At 43.2% G+C, this 24,216-nt stretch overlaps 1 protein-coding gene across 2 annotated transcripts; it reads right to left on the bottom strand.

The window, feature by feature from the left end:
• Positions 1-906: 906 nt before the first annotated feature.
• Positions 907-23,715, bottom strand: LOC308126188 (3',5'-cyclic-AMP phosphodiesterase 7B-like). Of its 2 annotated transcripts, XM_080490373.1 has the most exons (14): positions 23,423-23,715; positions 19,939-19,999; positions 10,420-10,509; positions 8,455-8,618; positions 7,888-7,951; positions 7,552-7,647; positions 6,082-6,182; positions 4,570-4,701; positions 4,388-4,479; positions 3,528-3,672; positions 3,314-3,410; positions 3,048-3,128; positions 2,493-2,687; positions 907-2,384 (listed from the first exon to the last, which is right to left on the bottom strand). In XM_080490373.1, exons 1-14 carry the CDS (start codon positions 23,441-23,443, stop codon positions 2,302-2,304), a joined length of 1,422 nt encoding a protein of 473 aa, XP_080346499.1. In that variant the 5' UTR covers positions 23,444-23,715; the 3' UTR covers positions 907-2,301. The 2 variants fall into 2 exon arrangements, with proteins under 2 accessions (XP_080346499.1, XP_080346498.1); XM_080490372.1 differs by lacking the exons at positions 19,939-19,999; positions 23,423-23,715 and adding an exon at positions 14,661-15,397 and having other exon boundaries at positions 2,360-2,687.
• Between the last annotated feature and the right edge of the window lie 501 nt (positions 23,716-24,216).

The raw sequence follows: 24,216 nt of genomic DNA on the forward strand, positions 1-24,216 counted from the left end.
AACTGTTTGAATAAAAAAAACTTTTTTTTAGAATCATGTGAACGAGAAAACCTGAAACCAGATAGAATTTGAAAGATTGCAGCATTGTATTAACATTCATCTAAGACTTAAAACTGATTGAATCCGGAGAGGAAATGAACCAAGTTGTTTGGTGGAAAAAGTCAATTGGTTATTGCTTGTTCTGAAATAAACTTTAAGGAAGGACAAAGAAAGACAGATGTGTACATTAAAACCACTTCCATACTTCACAGAGAGGCAGTTTTTTCTGTCACAATCTGTTCATATTATAACCTCTTGAAGAAATTTTTTTTACCATAACGTCTAATAATAAAAAGTTGATATAATAATTCCTCTGGCATATAGACACAGCGTATTTGTACTACTTGGTAAAACCTGTATGGCTCAGTTACCCTGTATCAGTGCTAAACCGGAGAGGTATTGGAATACAAGGCCGCCTGACGCTTGCTGTCTAGACCAGGCCTACACGATGGCAGTAACTCACACCGATTAAAATACTACACTTATTACCTAGCATATTCATGACGCCATGTCTTACGATGTACGATATTTAAACCCCCCCCCCCCCCAAAAAGAAAACTCAGAACAAGGACGATTTAATCGGCAACTGTTTTGCAATACATTCCGGTAATCAGGGCGTTCACAGATATTTTTAATTCCCTGTAAAAACAGCAGCGTCGAAAAGTGACAACAGTGTGGATAAGATGTAAATAATTCACTTATCAGTAGAGCTATGAATCAGTGTAATAAACATGGCTGCTTTATTATACCCCGACGAATGACCTTCGACTTTATTGCACTGCGCCTCATACATAAGGCGTTTATATTGCAGTCACAGTGTCACTTTAGAAGAAAGAAGGAAAAAAAAAGAAAGCTGTGGTAGAGATTCATCAATTTTATAACGGTTATTAATATTAGACTACTTATAAGCTGTCCATATTTGATTACCTCCTACAATACAGTGTGTACAGGATCTAGCGTCCTTCATAAAGCTGGTTTACAGCTCTGGAAACACTGTGCACACAGTGGGCAAGAGTGGAAGTGACAAACTTTAAACGACACAGGACCAAAGCAGAGTGGCGAACACAATATTGGCATACAGCATTAACTTGGACCAAATAGTATATACAAATGAGATATTCTTTTTATTTTGGGTCTGACCAGCTCCACACGGAGCAAATTCCCCAGTCCACCGAGTCGCTGCGGGATACGAACGAATAACAATTGGAGCGTTTGCAGTTACAGAACAGCCAAAGTCAGATCATGACATCAGGTGTATAAAAGAGCTAAAACCCTAAGAGGTAACAGAACAAGGTGTTGATTTATCGTAACAGTACACTGGCACCTTGAAAAATCTGACCCCGATACTGGGTGAAGAACCCCACCGGGCTGCTACAGTTCCGTGCGAGGGAGCGTTTCACAACTGCTGGTATGGTCGGAAAGAAAGACGGAATTAAACACGGGCAGAAACCGTCTGTGAGCAGTTCAACAGTGTAAGAAAGTGGGTTTTTTTGTCCAGAAAATGATAAAACCCCATAAAAAAAACATGATTCAGACATTAAGGCTTTGTAAAGTGAAGTTAGAAATGGGAAGAAAAAAAAAAGGTTGTTTACAAAGGTTACACCAGCGTATAGAGATATTTGTCTCGCCGACCACAGCCAATAAAAAGATTAATACATTGCTGAGATTTTGGCATGTGAAGTTCAGTTTTGTACAGGTTACACGGACGCAGTAAGACGAACACTGTTAAAAAAAAAAGGCTGTTGTTACGGTCTTTTGTCGACGAACATCCAGCTGAGAGTGTGAAACCTTCTTCTGAGTATCCTGACGTACGAACGTTGGTGCTTGAAGATAAAAACGCACTTCAGTGAAAAGTGTGGACAAGTGAGACCCTTGTAATAAAAAGCATCCAATAGAAGTGCAGGCAGTACACAAAAAAAAAAAACAACAACAGACGATGTGAAAAGAGCTTAATAAGTAATAATTCTTTTGAAAAAGTGTAATATAGTTGATATATTCCATATACTCTTCTTATTCTTTCAAATATTATTGTATCTTGTTTTGTCCTGCACAGTCCAGCTGACATCTGTAAAATTTTGGCTTTTTAATTCGTCATTGTTCTAGCAGCATTGTGCGTTTCTCTCCACCTATCCCTTTCGACCAAAGCCTTTTTATTCAACGCCTGATTTTCTTGGTTTGCTCCAAGAGCGTCGTTTTCGAAGGTAATCCATCTCTTCATCTGGGAGTCACTCTCATTTATTTACCGTACTTCTCTCGCAGTGCTCACAGTCCTCTGCTCCAGTAGAGGGAGCTATTTCTCCTGTATCCAGGCCAAACTCCCACTTTCAGAGCCTGCGGGAGGAAATCTGCCAGAGGACAAGCAAGGAGTCGGGTAAATACTCCCTCGCCTCCATTTGTAAAAGGACGATGAGACACCCTCGAGGAGTGAGGGGCGGACTAAGGGATGTCTTCACCCTCGCGGTCTCCTCCTTCGGGCTCGTCGTCCGGGGAGTCGACCTGCGCGCCCGGGGACGAGTGCGCACACCGCCTGCTGCTCCAGCAGGCCTTGTTCTTGTGCAGGTGACCCAGCATGGTTCGGCTGAGCGGGCTGGGCTCGGTGAAGCGGTGCCACTCCTCAAACAGCGGCGCTGCAATGTAGGAGATGAACCCTGAGGGGGCACAAACGCTCGTTTAAAAGCCTTCAGGATTGCCCCAAAAAAGGCCAAATGAAGGGGCCAAACCAAAGTGAACTATGAAGCCACCAGCGTTTTTACACTTACCATGGTTACCGCTCACTGCTTTAATTAGTAATGACGTTAGGTGACTGCTTGTCAAACAGTAAGTAGTTATTGTAAATTTCCTTTCCTTGAAGATGAAGCTGGATTTTACTTTTCTCCTGCAGTGTACATGATCGCACAGGATTGCTCCACATTTGTGGACCGAATGACGTTGCATTGTGGGTATGTGAAGGAGCAGTCGCGCATGTGCGTTTTACAATCCTTTGAAATATTTGCCGTGAGTGCGCTCACCTATCTGGATGGCTGGGATAGAGTCAGCCTGTTGGTTACACAATGGACTGATCTCCAGGTCAAACTGTCTCTCCAGATCTCCTGCAGAGTTGAGAAAACAACATTTATACACACACTGTGATGCACGATTTTCCATTTTCAAGATGTTGAATATTTATGTAGGCGTCCTTGACGTTTACCTGACAAAAATACACACAAATGCCCCCGAACGCACTGTAGTTGTTTTATAGTTTGAAGTGAGGGATGAGTGATGAGGATCTGCTCACCCTGCCTGTAGAACTCCTCGCACACCCTCTCGCCCCACTGCCTGCTCAGCTCCCACACCCGACACGGGTTACACACATCCGCACACTTGAGGGCAATCTGAAGGCAAGACGGCAGAAACGCACGCAGGATTAGCCGTACGGAGAATTTGTGAAAAGGGACGACGACGTTGAGAATCATGGCTTAGAGCGACGCGGGGTGGTTGTGTTGCCGTACCTGCAGTATGAAGTGTCTGTGCGAAGCCAGCTGAAGGTCCAGGTCCTGGTTATCTAGATGATCTCTGAAGGTCAGCAGGAACTCGTTCTGCCTGCTGATGTCCGTGGCCAAGATGAGAGAGCCCAGCTGCTGCTCTATGTCCTGCCTGCGGAGTGGAATTGTGCATTAAATGGGACAGAACAACTAGATCGGTAACGTCAGGCCACTTCTGACTCCACCGACAACACGGACACATCGGCTGATTCCAACTCGATCGCGGCTGCGTCCTTTTTCAAGCAGCACGCTACTTCGACCCCGAACGGTCATCGTGGACGTTTTCCAGCCCCCAAAGTGCTTTACACTGTTAATTATGTTCACATTTAGTGGGTTCAGAATTAATAGACAACCTGCCTTTTGCAGTATTTGAAAAAGAAAACCCTGTATTGGCGGGAGCATGTCGAGATGCACGTGTATGGAGCTGAATACAGACCAAAAAAAAGTGATTGAAAAGAAAATTAATGTTCAAGGTTTGATCTTGAATTTTCAAAAATTAAAAACATTTTGTATTCTAAATAAAAATAAGTGCATGCAAAGTTTATTGAATGTAATTTTGATTCAGCTCTGGAATTCTATTGATTTATTTTCATTTTTCACTCTTACATCTATATCCTTTATTCTAGACGTTATTTTTTCAGTTGCAGGTTTAATGTTTTCAGATCAGGATCTTCACACTCAAATCCTGTTTTCAGGTTTTTAGAAGTTGTTTTTTTTCCACCTTCAAAACTCTCCAAGACAAACCAATACGTTTGAAGGCGGACACATGTTACGGTGAAGGTGAGGTTCAGAGTACGGCTAAAGGAAATGAGTGTGTGTGTTCTTACGACATGTCTGCCGGCAGGTGGGACAGCAGGCCCGACTCTCTCAGCATGCCAACAGTGGACCTCCAGTGGTGACTCTCCAGCACCGATGTGTTCTGCACGGGACATGAGAAATCCACAGAGTTTCACACAGAGCTGCACATGAACCCCCACACTGACGGTCGGCACGCTCGCGTGTCGGCTACCTGGTAGAGCGACGCCAAGTGATGCTTGGTCTTGATTAGAAACGGCTGGTTGACGCCGGGATGATCCACGTCGTGAGCCGCGGCCGCCATCAGACCCAGAAACACGTCGAGAGGACTCAGCCGCTCGGCCAGCTGCAACACCAACACACGGGATGACAGAGGTTTACACTCACTTCAACAGGAGCTTTACTGCTAAAGTGAGGTGTGTGTTGAGAATATCACAATTTTGTTCCGGTAAGTTTCTAGTTCAGGTTTGAAAGCTGCGGCTCTGGAGCCACACGTGGCTCTTCGGCCCCTCTGTAGCGGCTCCCTGAAACTTTCTTTGTAAAAAAAAAAACCCACACCAAGCTGATACTGATCTAAAAGCTAAAAAAAGCTAAAACAGATAAGATGCATAAAATGGTCAAAGCAGGGAAAATCCATACAAACATGTGAAAAACAGCTAAAATCGCTCCCACAAAAGCAAAAATAGTAATAAGATATAACTAAATATTAGTGATGAAACATCATGAATACATCGCTGGTTTTTAATATGTAAAGGATTTATTTATCTATTATTTTTTTTTAATCCTTCATTTCAGATAATTCCTATGTTTTGTGGCTCCAGACACATTTTATTTGGTGGAAAATCACAAAATCACTCGTCAAGTCATGAAAGTTGCAGCCCCCTGGACTAGTTACTTCACCCGTCACACCAGTCTGACAAGAAGTGGTCAAGAATGTCGCTTTAAAAGGATTTTGACTTCATTCTATTTGGATCACACTGAATGCAACGTTGTCAAGTGATGGGGTTTTACATTGAAATAACATATAGAGAAAACTCAGCAGTCTCCTATCTACACCAATCTTAATCTGAGGAGGAATAGAAAAAAGCAACAACTCTTCAGTCCCTTAAAAAAAGTCCTTGTTTTATTTTACAAAAACATGAACGCATTTGTCAAACTTGAAAAATCCGAAACGCACATTTCAATAATCTTGGAGGTGCGAGTTTCACTTCATAACAAGCCACCGTGCGTTATAGCTGAGAGCGATGCATTATGGGGACACGGTGAGCATAGCGACTGGAGGCTTGTCATCTCATATGACCAAGTGCGCCTGTCATCTATAACACGCCAAGCGTGTGTGTCGCATCGAATTTCATTTAGAGCTTTTAGCAAAATAGGCGCCTCACAAAGTGCGTCCCAGAGCAGCAGAGGACACGGAAGCAATGAATAAGGAAAAGATGCAGAGACACTTAATCTGGTCGGAGGCCTTCAAAGATTTCTTCATTGCTATGGATGGATGTGTTGCAGAGCCTAAGCGAGCGGGAATAATCCATCAGGGAGCAAAGTTAATCGAATATGTCAAGGAGAGGCTTTACAGTGTGCAGTGTGTGTGTGTGTGTGTGTGTGTGTGTGTGTGTGTGTGTGTGTGTGTGTGTGTGTGTGTGTGTGTGTGTGTGTGTGTGTGTGTGTGTGTGTGTGTGTGTGTGTGTGTGTGTGTGTGTGTGTGTGTGTGTGTGTGTGTGGTTACCCTGGGCTCCTTCAAGTAGCAGTACATGGCTTGAGTGACATCAGCAGCATGAACAGCGTTGTGATAGGGATTCTGGGAGTGGTAGTCCTCCTGCACCATGCCTGGCAAGACACCACATTCAGTCAAACTATTTTCCATTTCTCTCAACTATCAGATCGGGAAATTGAACCTTTAGAAACTTCAAAGCATTAACAGTGTTTGAACCTTTCATTATGATCTAAAATGCTTGCTTACCTACACCTAAGGCAAAAAAATAAATATATATATATACACACACATATATTCCGCTCAGTAACAGCAGAGAGTAGGAGGAAAAAGATTATTCATGCATATCAGAGGTCTGTACCCTGCACCTTCTGTAGCTGCTCAATGAAGTGTTTACAAAATCATATAGAAATATACATATAACTTATCTTCATTATATTTAAACACCTTGAAAACGGACTCTTAACTCTTGGATAAAAGGGATTTAAAATTGGGTACATGTAAAACCTGGAAAAACAGCTAAAACCACATGACATAGAGGGGGAAATAACCCTGAAATAACTAGAATTTGAAAAAAAAAAAAAGGGGGGGGGGGGGGGTGGGCAAGACCGCTAAAGGCAAAACAGTTAAAAATGGTCAAAATGGTCTTAAAAAAGCCTTTAAAAACTTTAAAAAGGAGTGAAACTGCAGAATTCCAGTACAAAAACAGGTCAAATGTAAAGAAATGTTCGCCAACCTGAATTGGAAATGAAGCTTCATAAATACTATATAAGACACAGTTTTTTGCATCAAAACTACATATGAAACGATAGAAGTTTAGTCTGCCTCATTTTTGAAGGTTAATTGTGTTCTGTGGCTCCAGTTAAACTTCATTTGGTGGAAAGTCACAGAAACGGATTCAAAAAGGTGGCAGACTCCTGATCCAGATAGTAGGAAACATATATAAAGATCTGTTATTTACCTGGAGAAAAGGAAATCTACATCTTTATGTAAAGACAGAAAGAGTGATGTGGGAACTGAAACTAACGTGAGATTACATCACATTTTGTGCTTAATCCCTTCGTACACTTTGTTTCCTTAGCCTCTGCTCACGCTGTGGCTCTCTAGTCGCTCACTGAGGAAACACTTCCCTTCTAACATTTGGTCCTACAGTGGAGGTCACTCCCTCAGTGTCTTTTGCATTGTCGGCGTTGTATGGTATCAGCTTGTAAGAGTGGTGTGTATGCAGATGGAAATCATTAGTCTGCAGACGAGGAGGATCAGTAACTGGAATTCCTTGTACAGTTTCCTGCTCGTAGGAACGAGGAACCATGTCTACGAGCTTTTAAAGTTGCAGGAGTTGTCACATTTGTGTAGTTAAAAGCCTGATGTTTGTTACAATGGCAGAATAGTGGGGTAGGGGTTCGCGACGTCGCCGCACGGCAACAGTTCCTGGTTTGAGTATTTTTTGTTCAATCAAAAAAAACTAACAAAAACACAATTTACCTAGAAACCTGTGCAACTTGACCATGTCCAGCTGGAAGTGGTGGATGAGACCGTAGACATTAAAGAGATGGCACATCAGAGTCACCAGGCTGTTACCTGAAGAGCACAACGTGTTTACATGAACACTGGACACAAACACATTGCACACCAGATAAAGGGCTTTAATACTTTTAAGCCTTGTACAAAAAAATAAATAAAGCAATGACAGTCACAGGATTGTTGGAGACAGACTTTTACTATGAACTGAGAAAATCAAGCGGGACATTGTGAGGGACGATGTTAAAATTTGAAAAAAATAAAATAAAAAAGAACCAAAACAATAACACATAATCTCACCATTCGTAAGACGGTCGAAGAGGAAAATGTCAAAGTTCCACGTGCCTACTTTTGATAGCATGTGCTGCAAACAAAGACAGACGAGTGATCAGCTTCTCACATCGTGACAAGAGGCGATGAAAGGACTGATGCTGTGACGTGGGAGGATAATCTATAAGTTACTTCCCTCACCTAGTTCAATCAACTCCAATGAGACTGCAAACAAACAAGAGGGTGGAGTGGCTCTTCCTCACCGTGGAAAAGATCTAAATCTACACTACAGAGTAAGAAAGTAGAGCTGCTTCTCCTTGTTACTGAGAGGCACCAGTTCAGGCGGTTCTGGCACCCATTTAGGCTCTCTTCTGTTTGGGGGATGAGACCTCGAGGTCGGGGGGGGGGGGGGGGGGGGGGGGGGGGGGGGGGGGGGGGGGAATTGGAGGAAGATGTGGGAAAGAGGGACATCCAGGATTCTCTGCTTTCCCTATCAACGCGACACCATTTGGACTCAGGAAGATGGATGGATACACATGACAGAGTTAGGTCAATTTGAACCTGTGTGTGTGTGTGCGTGTGTGTGTATTTCCTTACAGCCGCTTGACCCAGGTAGTCGTCATCAAGGAGGTGGAGGGATCCGGGGGTGTAGGGCACCAGCCCCCTCAGCAGCCGGGAGTCGTGGCAGTATCTCTGGAAGCTCAGCAGACGCTTCACCTTCCTCCTGGTGCCGGACTCTACCTCCCCCTGGTGGCCACTAGCTGAAATCATGAAGCCACAGAAAAGCAGCTGTTGGTCCGACTGATGACAGAGGAGAGTTTTGACCAAAAAGGCAGATTTTTGGGGGGGAAATTGTCATCCTTGATTATAAAAAAAAAGAAGAAAAAAAAGTTGTTCAGGCAGCATATTTCTATTTATCAGAGGTGTTTATATCGGAGCCAAATAGCCTCCGCTGAAGGCCGAATTAAAAGCTGCCTGTCACAGGGAAGCGACATTGTTTAAAAAAAGTGAGGATAACGTTTCCATTTTTAGACGGCATTACAGGAAAAAAAGCCACACGCAGTTGTGTAACAGGTGATTTAGCTGAACTTCGCTGACAAAACTAAGAGAGTTCAAACACAGAACAGTTTGTCAGATACACAGAGCAGACAGTCCTTAACGGTTAGTGCCAATATAGTTTCAGGAGGTTATATAAACAGTCCGGAACAGCGATCAGGATATAATAGTTTTCTTTTATTTATGACCTCGACAAGTGCATTGTTCAATGTGATGTTTTTTTTCTGTGTAGTTCTACAAAGCTCTTATTCATTCTGGCTCTCCATTTTAATTGTTGTTTGTGTACAAAAAATAAACTAGTCACAAGTGTGCTGCTCTTTTTAAATGAAGTACTATAATTCTATATTCTGCCTATATTCATTTGGAGATGCACTTCACGCTTAATCACAGCCTACCGCTGTCAGACACAACAAGGTTTGTGGGATTATAGATTAGACATTCAATCCTGTTAAAGTTATTTAAAATTCAAATATGTAATGAGGAATATGTGATTTATTAAAATAGTTAGTATTGCATTAAATATATTAGACATAATTCAATTTATTCAAGTTTACAATATTTGTAACAATGTTTGCTCTTGTATGTAGATATTTTAGCATTTTATTGGGAATAACTGCACTTGCTGTATTACAATAAATTCATTCATGTTAACATTATATTGTATTTCTACAATTTGAACGTCTTACAAACCACTTAAGAATGTTTTATTGGACTTGAGTATCTCAAAACATGTCGTTTGTACATTTCGTCTCCACATCCTGATTCCAGTAAGAAGAATAAAAGGCTCAACTCAGATTTTCAGAGGTGGAATGAACAAAAAACAGACATATATTGTTGCTCTTAACCTTATTTATGAGGCTGAAACACAAACTGTGGCAGCAACGGGAGCATCTAACTCCTTAAGGAAATAGTTATCAAAGCAGAACTCAACAACTACGACGTATCCAGTTGAATGTAGAGCCAGGAGCATCTGAGGCCAGGTACAAGTACGGAAACATTCAAATAAAAGCTTCAAACTTTTCCGGTTGTTTACTAAACGTGTTTTTCTGTCGTCTTTTTCCCGAAGCCCCTTGAAGAGTGTATAGATCTGCATGATAAGCGCTATGAATTAAAATAATTAACACCTGTTTAATTTGGCCTCACTTGCAACAGCTTGTTGTTTTGGAATATTAATAAGCTGCTGAGAGTTCATTTGGGCTCCAACCAGCTTAATCCCTCACTGCACAGAGTCGGTCGCCTGATGGTAGTGGGATTCTAACCAGCAGGCATCCTGTATCGTTTCACGAGCCCCAAGGTCATGGCTCCCCCGAATGCTCTTAAGATACTAAAGAAGCTACTGACATTTTTTTAAAATATTGTTTCATTTTAAACAACTAAACTCAAAATCTGGGATGCTGACGTCCATGTAAACACGTTAACCGTGTTCAGAGCATTTGTGGGTTTGACTTTAATTCAGTTGTGTGGAAAGAAAATGTGATTTGCAGGAATCTAAAAGAGAAAACTCACTTTTCAGGATGCGCAAGTCAATCAGCGGGTAGGATCCCCGTCTTGTGGCCAGCAGCACACCGGCATGCCCAGTGCTCTGTCTGCCATCAGCTGGGTGCAGGAAGAGGAGAGAGGAGAAAAGACAGAAAATCTAATTGTTTTGTCAATATTATTATTGACACAGCATTGCTGTTGCCCAGAAGGCGGGGGGAGGAGGGGGCGAGCGAAACAAGAGGGGTGAACAAAGGGCTGAGCGGTCCGCGAGGTCCTGGGAGGACAGGGCTATGTGTTGCTAAACGCTACAGACAAACCAGCTTCACAGAATCCCAATTTTATTGCCTTGTTTTCAACCCCCTTTCTTTACAAAACAATAAGATCTTGGATGACGGTGAGTCACTAGGACACTGTGTCAGCGGGCCAAGCTCGCAGGAGGAACATTGATTGTTGATTTCGTGCTCATGTGCGGCTTTTCCGGAGCCTGTCTGAACCCTGTTTCTCGTCCTTCTCCGCTCGTCACTACACCGAGAGCATCATACGGCACTTGTGCCGTTTGGTCTTTGCTGCAGTGTCGCACTGGTGTCAATTGTTTTTTTGCGGTTACGAGGCCGAGGTATGATTGCGCATTTACATTTCTGCTGTATAAGAACATCCCATAAGCACACTTTGTCCAAAAAGGAGGTTGATGTTTTTCCCTGTGTGGGAGCCTCTCGGTTGGGGAAGACGCACAAGAGCACCGGAGAATCATGAATACTGAATGCCGCCTCCATTTAAAAATGCACAATTCAGCCACCCGGCGCCGAATGACAAACACGACACAACAGAGGTAGTTTCCAAGTAACGGCATGCAGGCACACGCACGACACTTACCACTTGAACAAACTAAAAACTATGGGAATGCTGAATCATTTACAGCCCGGGAGTGAGGAACTGGAGCGTGTTATATCCCTGAGGTGACCGGTTCACATCACCTCCCTGACTCCTGCTTGAGAGACACGAAAAGCACCAGGTGCTGTTATTGGAGTCACCGTGGCAACTCTGTTAAATGGAGCTGCAGTATTTTTAGTGCACTGATAGGAGCATATTGAAGGATCATCTGTTTTCAAAAGGGAAAAAAAAAGAAAGAAAAAAAAAAAAGTCATAATTTTCCTATTTATGCATGTTAGAGTCCAACAAACAAATCGAAGGTGCTCAGGGAACCTGACTCAGCCTGTTAAACCGAGTCAGAAGAGTCCCGTTGGCCTGGTTTGTGCAATAATAGGAAAGGGGGGGGGGGGGGGGGGAGAGGCCTCTTTGCTTTTTATCCTGTGTTTTGGCAGGCAGACAGAGGAGGAAATACATCTTCTGGAAAAAAAAAAGAAGAAGACTGCAGTAGCAGATCACTCTTTAATACAGAAAAACACATTCACACAAACTCCACTTCTCCTGTTTTTATTCGAGCTATGGCTCCAGACTGCTATTTAATGTCAATCCATTTATTTTTTTTTTTTCTTCTTCACTTCAGGTTCCTGTCTGCTCCTCCTCCTCCTCCTCCTCCTCTCTCTCCATTATTTCTAAATCTTCCCGTCATCCCTCATTCCTTCCTGCTCAACATCGACTCCCTCACTCTCTATCTGATCCGTCCTTTCGTCTCGCCTCCCTCCCCGGTTCCTCTTCTCCTCCTTTAACTCTCAGTGTGGTAAATAGGTCATTGTCTCCACGCAACACAGAACTGGGTCATTTAGGATGAAAACGCGAATCAGCCGGGGAAGGCTGTTTAAAGGAGCGGGCGACGTGAGCACGCCCGCGTGTGAACACTCACTATACATGTGCACATACAAACACTTGTAAATGAGGTTAAATCCAAATGTAAAAACAAGACCACACACACACACACACACACACACACACACACACACACACACACACACACACACACACACACACACACACACACACACACACACACACACACACACACACACACACACACACACACACACACACACACACACACACACACACACACACACACACACACACACACACACACACACACACACACACACACACACACACACACACACACACACACACACACACACACACAGAGGGAGCTAATAGGAATATGTTCAGCTGGCGTCAGTGGATCTGTGGGTGTTTGTGGCACAAACTGTGCTTTGGGGCGGATTTCGACAGTTGGATGTATTGCTGCCATATGCGGAGCCAACGCTGGTGACGGTTTTAAACACGCGGCCGCCTGCAGCAGAAGGAAACCTCATATATATGATGCGCACAGTCGACCCAACGGTTGTGCAGCGATACTGCTGCACCACCAGTGGAACAGACGTGTTTACCCGATTCTATTGTCATCTTTCATGCAGGAAAAGTCATGAAAGCCACGACTTAGACAATAACAGTGAACAGACAATAGTCATTGTCAATAACTGTTTGATTATTAATCCTTCTGAAAAATAAAACTTGTTGAATCACCGATCCCAGATATAAAAGATCATTTGCTAGAGTGTGTTTAGCATCACGGAACAGAAATAAAAGAATGGAATAATCATGAATGTCGCAAAGACACACAGCGGTGTGAATCTCAGCTATAGTAGTAAAAGAGGAGCAGCCCCACACCCTGACTGATGTCACCCTCCCAGAGACATTTAAACTGATTAACAACAAAAGAAACCCAGGTGGATTGTGAGAGATCCCTCCACAACAGCTGCTCACTCGATGCTGATACAGATTTAAAACAGCTTCTACACACCGTCTTAACCCTCTACGCCACGTTTTAACACTCAAACTATGTATAAAAAAACCCGAGGTGCAAAAATACCCTTTTTTAAATCATCGTTTATTAGGATTGTATTAATTGTATTCTTGAACCGCTGAACATTGTCGTTATTTTTAAACAATAAAACTAAAATTCTGAGTCTGAATAAGAGACTATCAAATCAAAACAGCGGCAGTTTTAAGTGTTTTTAACCTTCTGTGGCCTCACAATGATTTCACACGAATCGTATCTTTTCTCTTCTTTATTCGCTTCTGCTTTGTTTTGTTGCAACTAATCATCAAATGTCAAACGGGAAAATCTTGAAGTCATTTCGTTCTGTTTTTGGGAGTATTAAAAAAAAAAAATAATAAATCAATGTGTACTTCTTATACTTGTATCTAAATAAATCGCTTGAACCCTTCTCACTGCTTCCTGTGTTAAATGTCAGGATGACTCATTATCAAAACAAGCAGTTTATCTCATGCGGTCTCCACACAGATAGCCTTTCAGCTCCTACAAGATGCGTCATCAGGAAACTCGCAGGCAGTGAACGTCCATTTTCTTTGTAGCGACTCAGAAAAAGGTAACCCCCCCCCCCCCCCCCCCCGCCCCCCCCAAGGCTTGAATCATCAGTTAATGAGCAAAACAATGTGGAGTAAAGTCTAACATCACATTCACGTCAGCTCATTAGAATCACCGTGATATGCATGTGACTGCAGCCGCACCGAAACTTGGTATTTCCTATAATTACTTTTGCAATGACTTTTTAACTTCATTAGATTGTAAAAGTACCTATTGAATTGAACCGTCAAAGATCTACGTATTAGACTCTATAATCAGTCCAAATTGCCACTTAAAAAAAAAAATATATATTTTTTTTTATTGTTAAATATGAATATTTACTTCATCCACTGTCATTAGTGTGAGTGTGCACTTCCTGTTAAGTAACTCCTGGGTTCAAACTGTCCAGAGTGTTACTTTGCGTCATCAGATAAACAGATTTGAGGTTGATTCCCGATGTCACGGCGGGACAGACGGTGACACTGCGTTACGTTGTGGACACGCTGGCTTTACAGCCCAAATCCCTCATTTGTACGTCTCCTCTGCACTGTGGCCTGGATTGTGCTTAACCTTCGTCGCAATCAACGTCACTTTGCAGACACACACATGCACGTAAACCCACGGCCAGGGGCGCGCTCGCCAGATAATCCCTCCCATATCGCACACATGCACTTGTCAACAGTGACAAACACAGACGCAGACATGAAAAAGAATTATCCAACGCAAAACAACACAGCAAACATGTTAAATTGGTACAGTTGCATTTAAAGGTGTAGAAATATTTTAGATGAATGACATGTTGTTAAGGACTGAGCCAAAGTCAATGAGAAGAGTAGGTAAGAGAGTTTTGTGTAACAAGCACAGCTGCCGGGTCAAACTGAAAGTGACAACATGCAGGAGACATGAAATATTCAGCAGATAGGTTCAATAGACTTTCTTGATGTGTTACCTTCCAGATGTGCACTCCTGCTCTCCAAGTCCTCCTTCACCTCCTCCACCACTTCCTCCTCCTCCTCCTCCTCCTCCTCCTCCTCTTCCTCTTCCTCAGCTTCCACCCAAGAGGTCCCCTGACTCCTCTCTGACCCCCGGGGCCCCCCCCTGCGAGCTCTCCAGGCCGCCCTGAGCTGCCTTATGAGAGCCGGAAGCTCCAGAGCCAGCGACAGGCCGCCGCAAGTGACGGGGGGAGTCCTGAGGGGACCCCACACTGGCGAACGAGGCGCTTCGTCTGGACAGACGCCGACGCCAAGGTTGGGGTCTCGCATGCCGAGATCAGGGCCCCAGAGCCCCTCGAGTACGGGCATGGTGACACACCGCAGAGATGGACGGATGACAGTCGAGACAAAGACACTTGGAGGTGACAGAAAAAAAGAGGGAAGCGATGACAGACGGACAAAAGCTCGCCGTCAGGTAGCCATGGGTGAAGAAGAGCAGGAGGTACACTGAGAGCAGCGGGTCTGGATGCAGGACACCGAGCTGAAGAAAGCAGGGAGAGACAAAGTGAGGCGCGGGAGAGATGGAAGGACAGAGGGAACGAGTGCAAAGAGCCGCCGAGGGACGGAGAAGACGACACGAAGAAAGTGAAGCAGGTTGGAGGCAGAAAGCAGAGACGGGAATCGGAGCGTATCTCTCTCTCCCAGAGCCGACCACTGACAGTCTGCTCCCTCCTTCTGCCGCATTCTCTCTCCCCTCTCTGCCGTCGAGCTCATGCCAGCGATGTTGTGGAGAATATAGCTCCTCCTCCCTCTCCTCCGAGCGCGCTCACACGCTCTCTCGCTCTCTCGCTCTGAATATACTGCCGCTACTTCAACGGCAAATCAATAGGATTTGTTTGGAGGACCGGGAGGCTTCAGGTCAGTGTGAACGGGGTGGCATGAGGTCAACAGTCATACTTTCCTGAGAATAATTTCAGTGTCATATTGGGTTTTTTTTTATGGATCAATTTAAGTAGATGAAAATCTAAAATAGTACAAAACATCTATCCCTTTTTGGAGAACGATATTAAAATGGTTCTTTTCATTTTTAGTGTGGTCGTCTCCCGATTCCACATCTCCTCCGTCTGCATGTCAAAGCGTCCCCAGAGTAAGATGCTGAAGCTTAAATTGCGTCCAGTGGATAAATTGGGCGCCTTGCATGGCAGCTGTCTCCATTTGGTGTGTGAATGTGATTAGCAATGCAAGGCACTGCTCAAGCGGAGGGAAAGCGCTATACAACTAAAATCCATTTACCATTTTAGAAATAGAAGTTTAAAAGAGCACAGACTTTAATATTTACTCTGCTAGAAAATTTTGATTTATAATCTCTTTTATTATCGTGTTTGATTTTATCACATGAGACAAATTGATTTTTTTTAAAAGGAACAGCACATATTTGCCTTTGAGGCTCTGTCATCGCGGCTCTTAGTAATTTGGACTCACTATTCATATGTTTACTGAAAATCTCAAGGGGAGAACGGCCTGATCCGAATCAGAGAAGTTCACCTTCAGGGTCTCTTTGGTTATCTGGTGGCAGCGAGGTTGCTTGATTCTTGGTTGATTCAGTTATCGAGCCTTTTTACCTCAGACGTGAGTCGACTGGCTCCAAGTGTACTCGTGTAAAAATGTTAGCTTGAGAATAAACACACAGCCTGTTTTTCTTTTTAAATGTCATAAACACCCAAAGGCTTCACTAATGGGACGTTGAAATCCGCACAATAATCAACATAATTAGGCAAAAATAAGCACTTAAAGCAAAATGTGTTCCTCTCCATACAGCATCAGCACCAGAGGGAATGCTGCTCCATAACCGATATGCTTTTCCAGGGAAACGTTCCCTTGAGAAACGGTCACATGCAGACAGTCCGACTGATACACACACACAGTCAGGCGAGTAGCCTTGAACGTCCCGTATCGGACGCAAGAAAGTGATTACGAGAAATCACGAGAGACGGAGAATTAAGATAAAAGATACAGACTGTGAGAAACTGTAAGAAGCAGGCGGCGAACCGAGGGCCGTCTCTCATTCTCAAGGATGCAACCTTGGTGGGCCGCATTTCTCGGAGGCAACGTCATCAAACCCTCCCGAAGGACTCGGGCAGCGTCGAGAATCCTTCGAAAAATTCTGCCAACGGCCGAGACCTTTATTCTGAAAATCTTGCAAGGATCCGTCAGGTGGGATCCACGATCATATGCGCATGTACAAGCGGAGGACGCATACCTACGATATAAGGATGCTGTAACACTGCAGGTGACCCATAAAGCGCCGCTGAGGCTTCAACTCACCAGGACAATACTGATGAAGAGAGACACACACGTGTCCCTGGTCAACAAGGAGTCCCAGCTTGTCTCAAGACTCTGAAGGACTCATCCTACCGGAGACGCATGTTTGAGACAGAAAGACATTCAGAAATATTGAACCGTCGTGTCTCACTGTGAGTGAGAGTGAAAGAAAATGAAGCAAAAAGCTAAAGATGTTTTTATTTATTTTTTGGGGTTTATATCACTTTACTGATGAAGAATCCCACATCTGGTAATTTTACTCTTCTCCACTCACACTGCAGACTGTCCCACATCTAACCTTTTTATGTTTTATTTTTTAAAGGTCCAGCAAAGTTCTTAAATTCATCCATCCATCCAATAAAAGATTCAAAATACCAACAAAGAGGCCTCAGCAAAGTATAAGTTCATTTCTACTTCATACTATTGAAATTGTGTGCATTTCAGAACCTGTACTTTTTCCAACTTATTCAAGTAAGAAATATTCAATCACACTAAGATTAGATTAGATAGTACATATATGAAAATTGGACTGAACATGTTTGGAATAAAATTCATTCATTAGATTCGATTGTTTTCTTTCGTCACATATGTGTACGAAAACCGGAAAATAAAATCCACTTGTGGCTGCATGTGGCTGAACTTGTGACAATAAGGGAAGAGTTTGGATGAAGCTTTGCAAATCTGACCAAATGCACATTTTCTTTGATACTGAATGTTTTTAACTCTACATTCATTTAGCAGTGGCGGGCCGCCATTCCTAAATCCTTGCCGCCGCTCCTTCATCACGTACACTGTGCGCCACAACAAAGCAAAACTTTAAATGTGTAAATTTAAAGGTTATTATAGCAATATTTTTACCAGTCCAGCCCACTCAAGGTGAAACTGGACTGTATGTGGCCCCTGAAGTAAAATTGTATTTAATATCTATATTGTATATATCTTAATATTGGTTTAGTTATGTGCTTTTAAATAAGTATGTTTCTTCCATCACACATTATTTGGTGTTTGGTTCGTTCGATATCAACTAGTCCTACAATTTATCACGTCACAGTGTAGTATTTAGTAGTCCACAATGCATTAGAATGGATAATTTAAGGTCTATTTTTTCAAAGTTTTCGGGTGTTGGTGGGGGGCTAAAGCTATTTTCTTTTCTCGATTTATTTACTTTTATTTTATATTTACTTGATGTTGTGTTATGATCATTTAATAACAACATAGAATAGATATATTTGACTCGGTTGCTACGCAAAAGCTTGAAGTACTAAAGGTATACTACTGATAAGTACCCCCCCCCTGTCGGGGCAGCCTGCCCCCGCTGCTGAAAACGAAAGAAATCCTAGAGGAAACACTGTCGGTGATATAATAACCGAACGAAAACTCGGATTCTCAATTTTGGGAAGGCGTGAAGAGAAAGCTCAAGAAAGATGCAGTGAAAGCAGCTCCGAGAGAGAAAAGAGACGAGGTCTGTGAGAGTCCTGACAGGAAAACTCTGGCGCCACAGCCAAATGATTCATGCCTCTCTTTCTTTCTCTCTGCCACACACACAAGTGTGCACCCACATACACACACACACGAACACACACGAACACACACACATGCATCACTTTGTGTGTGAGTGACTGGCTGTTATTTTTGATTCTCCTTAATGATTCAACTGTTTTTCTGGCAGGTCGGGACGCACGGAACTGGGTCAGCCAGTAAAACAAGTGACCTGAGAGAAAACGTGTTTTTCGGCGTGTGTGTGTGTGTGTGTGTGTGTTTGTGCACATATAAAGAAGTGAACATCAGTTTCTTCCACCCTGAGGATTTGAATGCTTCTTTATACGTTTTGTTGTGATAAACTATTAACTACTTTTACCCCGTTGAAGTGAGGTGAGTCACTTCTTTAGTTCCGTCTTGTAATACCACTCTGCACATATGGGGGCACCGTTGAGTCGTCGAGACACGTTACCCTTAATTCTGAAGACACGACAGCAGACGGCTGTTGGTGAATGTCGCTGATGTACAAAATGTTAAATAAATGTAGAATGTTTTTTAATTTGCTTTTTTTTTTTCACGTCAACATTTAGCGTCCAATATTTAACAATTTTAATCTCTGTTGTTACGAAAAATTTCACCGCTGAGATTTGATCTGTCTAATATTACATTTGCCGTCTAACATTTAGTAAAAACAAGAGCAACCGAGTTTGAATGTAAAAATTAGTGTGCGATTGGTGAAATTGGGTGGGGTTGGGGTGGAAATGTTGGTGAGTAGAACAAGATTTGGAACCACAGCACCAGTGAAACCTATGTGACACAACAGCCGTATCCAGTGGGAGAAAACAATAAGAGCTCCAGTGTGGGGTCGAATCAAGCAGGTAAGGGAGGGGTTCTGGGCTCTGCCTAAGATCTCCTGAAGTTGTTTTTCACGTGTCTATTGAAGGATAGCAAATGGTAGTCATCAAACATTAATGAGTGCAGCTTCTTCTTCCATTTCGTGCTGGACTTCACTCACATATTTCATTCTTTGCCCCCTCCAATGGTTAAAAGTGGTAATACAGGACAGGGCGTCCGAGATCGGGTGGTGGTTCGGCATCTTCAGTGCAGTTGTTTGACTGCGTTACATATCGAACCTTGAAGCTATGACCAGGTTACTAGGACGAGTTACGGTACCATTTTTTATTTTTTAGCCTCTTTTCTAAATACTACTTAAAAACTCAACACTGGTGAAACAGAAACAAGCGCAAACATTTCCAGAGTCAAGAATAACTACCCAGGAGCGTCTGTTAATAAACAGAAGCCATTCAACAGAAAATGTAGGGCGTATATACAAAGATAGCAGAAATATGCCGCAGTGTTTGGCCCAGTTTATTATCAGTGTCAAAGGTGCATGAAAGCTTGAAAATGGAAACTCTGTGGACCGTCGATCTGCAGCGGACTACACAGAGTCACAGGCTCGTGCACTGAGGTGTTTGGGTCTGTTAAGGTTCTTACCCAGCATGCGAACTTGTATGGCATCCTGCTCCGACCTTTTAAACGTGACAGCTCCACACCTCTGAGGACGGGAGGGAGAAAGAAAGGCTTAGATTAATATTTCACCGGCCAAAAATACTCACCGCGATCAAAGGGCATCAATGGACGCTGTGAACAAATGGAGACTGTGTGAAAAGTCACGTTGACCCTGTGAATCTCCAGAGCTGCTGCTGCTGCTGCTTCTTTTTTTCCAATACTTATCTGCTCCCTTGGAAGCATTACTCTGTCACAGTAGATTTTCTACTCTGGAGTTAGTTTGTTTTCTGGAATACTTTTATGTGTAACACATATTTTAAACAAATTATATGACCTTGTTTTTTCAAGATACGCATCGGGAGTGTGGGAGGGCGAGCTCCCCCTCTCAAACCTGGAACAGCTCCCTGAATTCTCATCTCACGCGCTCCGTCACATACTCCTTTCCTAAAGACGACCCAATATTTTTGTTTTACGATTAGCAACCATCGGCATTAAAAAGCACACATTTTTTTTGCGTGATAATTACGATACAAGCTTTTAATTTGAAATGACTTAGGCCTTTTAGGCCGCCATTACAGGACAAATGAAAACACAAAACCTTTGTTGTGTTTTGGGTGTCCGTTTAAAACAACAGCGGTGCTCGGAGCGACTGAAAAACCCAACTTTTTGAAAAGTTCTCCATAGAAGGCGGAAACGCCGCTACTGTGCATGTGCACCACGGGCCGCAGGGAATTGTTCTTCCGCACATGCTCAGTAGATGGACAATGGCAACGTTTCCACCAGAGTGTCATGACTATAGTGACATTAGTGAGCAAGAGAACGTGGGTGTGCTTTGTGACACTGACAGCTGCTGTTCTAGTAGCAAACATTGAAAAAGTGGGTCAGGCAGCATACAGTGGGAATGATATGCACATTAATCACATGCTTCCACATGGTCGTTCCTCATGGTCAGGGTCTTTACTCGTCCCATTTTAGCCGTTTGCTATAAAAGCTTGTATCCAGTGCAACTCGCATGCTCAAGATTCCTTTGCTTTTCTGGAAAAGAGTGGCAGTAAAAAGCATAATAAAGCCAAACGCTTGAGCAAAGAGTTGATATTTAGTGTCTGCCTGAAAATTGAAAAAGAGCCACTTCAAAGAAATTATAGTGTTGACTGACAAACATTTCCCATCAAGGGATGAACAAGAACAATAATGATGTCTCTCTCTGTGTCTGTTAGGGTACAACCCCGGTACCCTGATCTGAGGCCGGTTCCTTAATTACAACCCAAAGTCCTGCACTGCAGTCCAGGCAGACTCATCTCAGCACATTGCCCAATGAGGTCAACTATTTACAATGGTACGAAATGGCTATAATGGTTATAATGGCTCGACATCTGTGTGTAATGTGGACGAGAGAAAGAGAAAGAGAGAGAGAGAGAGAGAGAGAGAGAGAGAGAGAGAGAGAGAGAGACTGGGTGCACGAAGCAGTGAGAAGAAACACGATGGCAAAGTCCCACATCCTTACAGAAACCAGGTTCCGCCGCTGAACCGGAGGACACCTAACAGACGGTTTGGGATCATCGCAATCTGGGTCGCTCCTCTGCAGGAAGACGCTCATGAGTGTGTGCCTTCCGATGTGCGTAAATCCTCCCACTCAAGGTACACGTTCATGAGTGTATACCTTGAGTGGGAGGATTTGCATCTGAAATACCACGTTTTTGTTTACCGGCAGGCAGGAAGCGGGTAGATGGAGGTAAACCAGAGGCAATGACTGTTCAGTGATCCTGCCCACGTGGCTGTGGCCCGGACGCAGGGCGCCCTCTACAGCATGCCTCTCTAGACAGACGTGTGTTACACTTTACTATCAAGCTCAAGAGGAAGAAAACACTGATGTGGGAAAGCAGATTCTTCAATTATCACACAAATGCACTTATTTAACCCATTATTGGGCGCGTGAGCATATTTGGCAACTTCTTTTCTTAATATTTCTTCCCAACTGAAATATGATTGAGTTACAGCCATGACAAATCTTCTTTTTTCTTTGATTCATTTCACCTAATGATGGATGATGATAAAAAATACTAAATGAATATTGATACCATTATTGGTAATAACATTAATCATTACATAATAATAATAATCAATTAACTATGAAAAACCTCCCTTAAGCTACGCATAGTTTTCAAGTTTTATCAATTTATAGCGTTTCAATTATCCAAATATTACATGGTATAGTACGACAATTGTACTTAATAGGTTGCAGTCTAAATCTAATGAGAATTTTATCCAATTTAGAGACTTTATAAGGTGGAAATTGTGATTCTTGTCAGCATAAATACTTAATCATTATTTAACTGTCCATAGCATAAAAGGGTGCTTCACATTAACTTAATATTCACCCAAAACATGCATGTGAGGGTAATTACTGAACCTAAACTGCCTGTAGTGTGAATGTGTGTGGTTGTGTGTCTCTCTGTGATAGATGTGAACCTTTCCAAGGTGTTTTTGTACACCACCCTCACCCATGGCGAGTTGGAATTGGCTCCAGCGCCGCCCAGTGACCCTGCAGACCATTGTAGAAGATGGATGGATTGATTAACACTTTGAAGTATTTCAATGGATGTCCTACAAATGTTTAAATAATCTATTTAAATGAACAGACAGGAAGCTGATCCTTTTATAGAGGTCTCCACAGCAAGTCACCGCAACCTTCAAGTTAGCTCATTCTTATTCCTGCAATTCAGTCCTCGGTCCCCTATACACTCAAGGCCAGACAAAACCCGATGTGCCGTCAGACAATAACAATGACAAATAACATGTATAAATCTGGTGGCAGCTGAAATAACTGGAGACTTTAGAGCGAAGTCCGGAAAAACACAAACTTTTTGACTCTCTGGGCCAAGCCAGACAGTGTGTGTGAACTGTGTTGGGAAGCTCATTAAACAGACCAAAAAGGTTGAAGTCAAAACTGTTTTCAGGAATTATGAGGAAAAAACTGTTCAGGAGTATTACTTACTCTACACATTCTTTAAATGTCAAGTGGAGGATTATTTGGTGGTGAGTCACAATCATCCCTTATATCTTATCCACACATAAAGAAAATTTAAAAAGTATGTTTTATGTTTTATTTATTGGATGGTATATACTGGATGGATGAATGGAAGGATGGAGGTCTGCAGTGTCCACGCTGCAGGTGGACTGCTGTAAATCTGACAATACACTGACACATAGCAATAATACACAGGGCCTACTATGACCTGTACCACTGCAGTTTGTACAAGAAAAGAAACTACAATTCCCATCAAACGCAAGGTCATTAAAATCTCACTACAACCCATATTAGCGCCACATTCATCACAGGGGAGTAAATAAATAAACTTTAGTGCTGAGGACACTTCACGAGTCCTTCCAGGGACGTTTCCTCGGGCCTGTTGTGAACAAGTCAGTGGAGGTTTGTGTAGAGACGGCTGTAAAGTGACGGGGTACGTACCTCGACCATTAAACAGGACATTTAACCATCGCTGCTGCTGCTGCCGCTGTTGCTGCTCGTGGCGCGTGGCGCGTGCATGCGGCGGATTGTTTTCATGTCACGGGGAGCCGCATGCAGCAGGACGAAAGGTGACTGTGTCTCTCTTCTGACACTTGATTACACTGAACTATCTCATCTCTCGCCCTGCGACTCGGTCCCGGTCCCGGGCCCGGTTCCCCGTGAGGAGGACCGTGTCGGCTCTTTTAAAGGTACGACTGAAGTTGTCCTCGGCATGTGCTGCTGCGTGCGTGTGTGTGTACATGCAGTCAGTGAGCCGCAGAGAGAGGGGAGGGGCGGTGCTGGAGAGTTGGAGCGTCACTGGAGGCGGGACTTGGGTGGAACTGGCCAATCAGAGACGGATACGATCACTAATCTGACTGTGATTGGGTACAATAAAAGGCGTCTTAATTCAATATGTATATTATTATTGTGAAGGTGAAAACTAGTGAAACAAAAATTTAAAACTCATAATTTACTATCACATTGTGTCTATTTAGCTACGTACAAATTCCACACAGGAAGGCCTAGTTATTTCTTGTTTATTCACCTGGATTTTAACCCACGTCCTTCTGTGCCAATTACACCACCATGGGGCCACCCCATGATTGATGAATGTTTAATTTGTAACTCCATTAAAGACTCAATAGGCAGCAAGGTGGAGCAGTGATTAGCACTCTCACCTCACAGAGAAAAGGCCATAGATTCAAATACCAGCGGTGACTTTCTGTGGGGGGTTTCCTTCGTGTATTCCTGTT

Source organism: Lipophrys pholis (assembly GCF_963383615.2).
Source record: "Lipophrys pholis genome assembly, chromosome: 21".
Lineage (NCBI taxonomy): Eukaryota > Metazoa > Chordata > Actinopteri > Blenniiformes > Blenniidae > Lipophrys > Lipophrys pholis.

Excerpts from the sequence above, each read along its gene's own strand:
- LOC308126188 (XM_080490372.1), bottom strand. The coding sequence starts at position 15,012 with ATGCCCGTACTCGAGGGGCTCTGGGGCCCTGATCTCGGCATGCGAGAC. Across the intron at positions 10,510-14,660 it reads CAGGAGTGCACATCTGGAAG|CTGATGGCAGACAGAGCACT; the intron begins GTAACACATCAA and ends TCCTGCACCCAG. Across the intron at positions 3,673-4,387 it reads CACCTGCCGGCAGACATGTC|GCAGGACATAGAGCAGCAGC; the intron begins GTAAGAACACAC and ends TCCACTCCGCAG.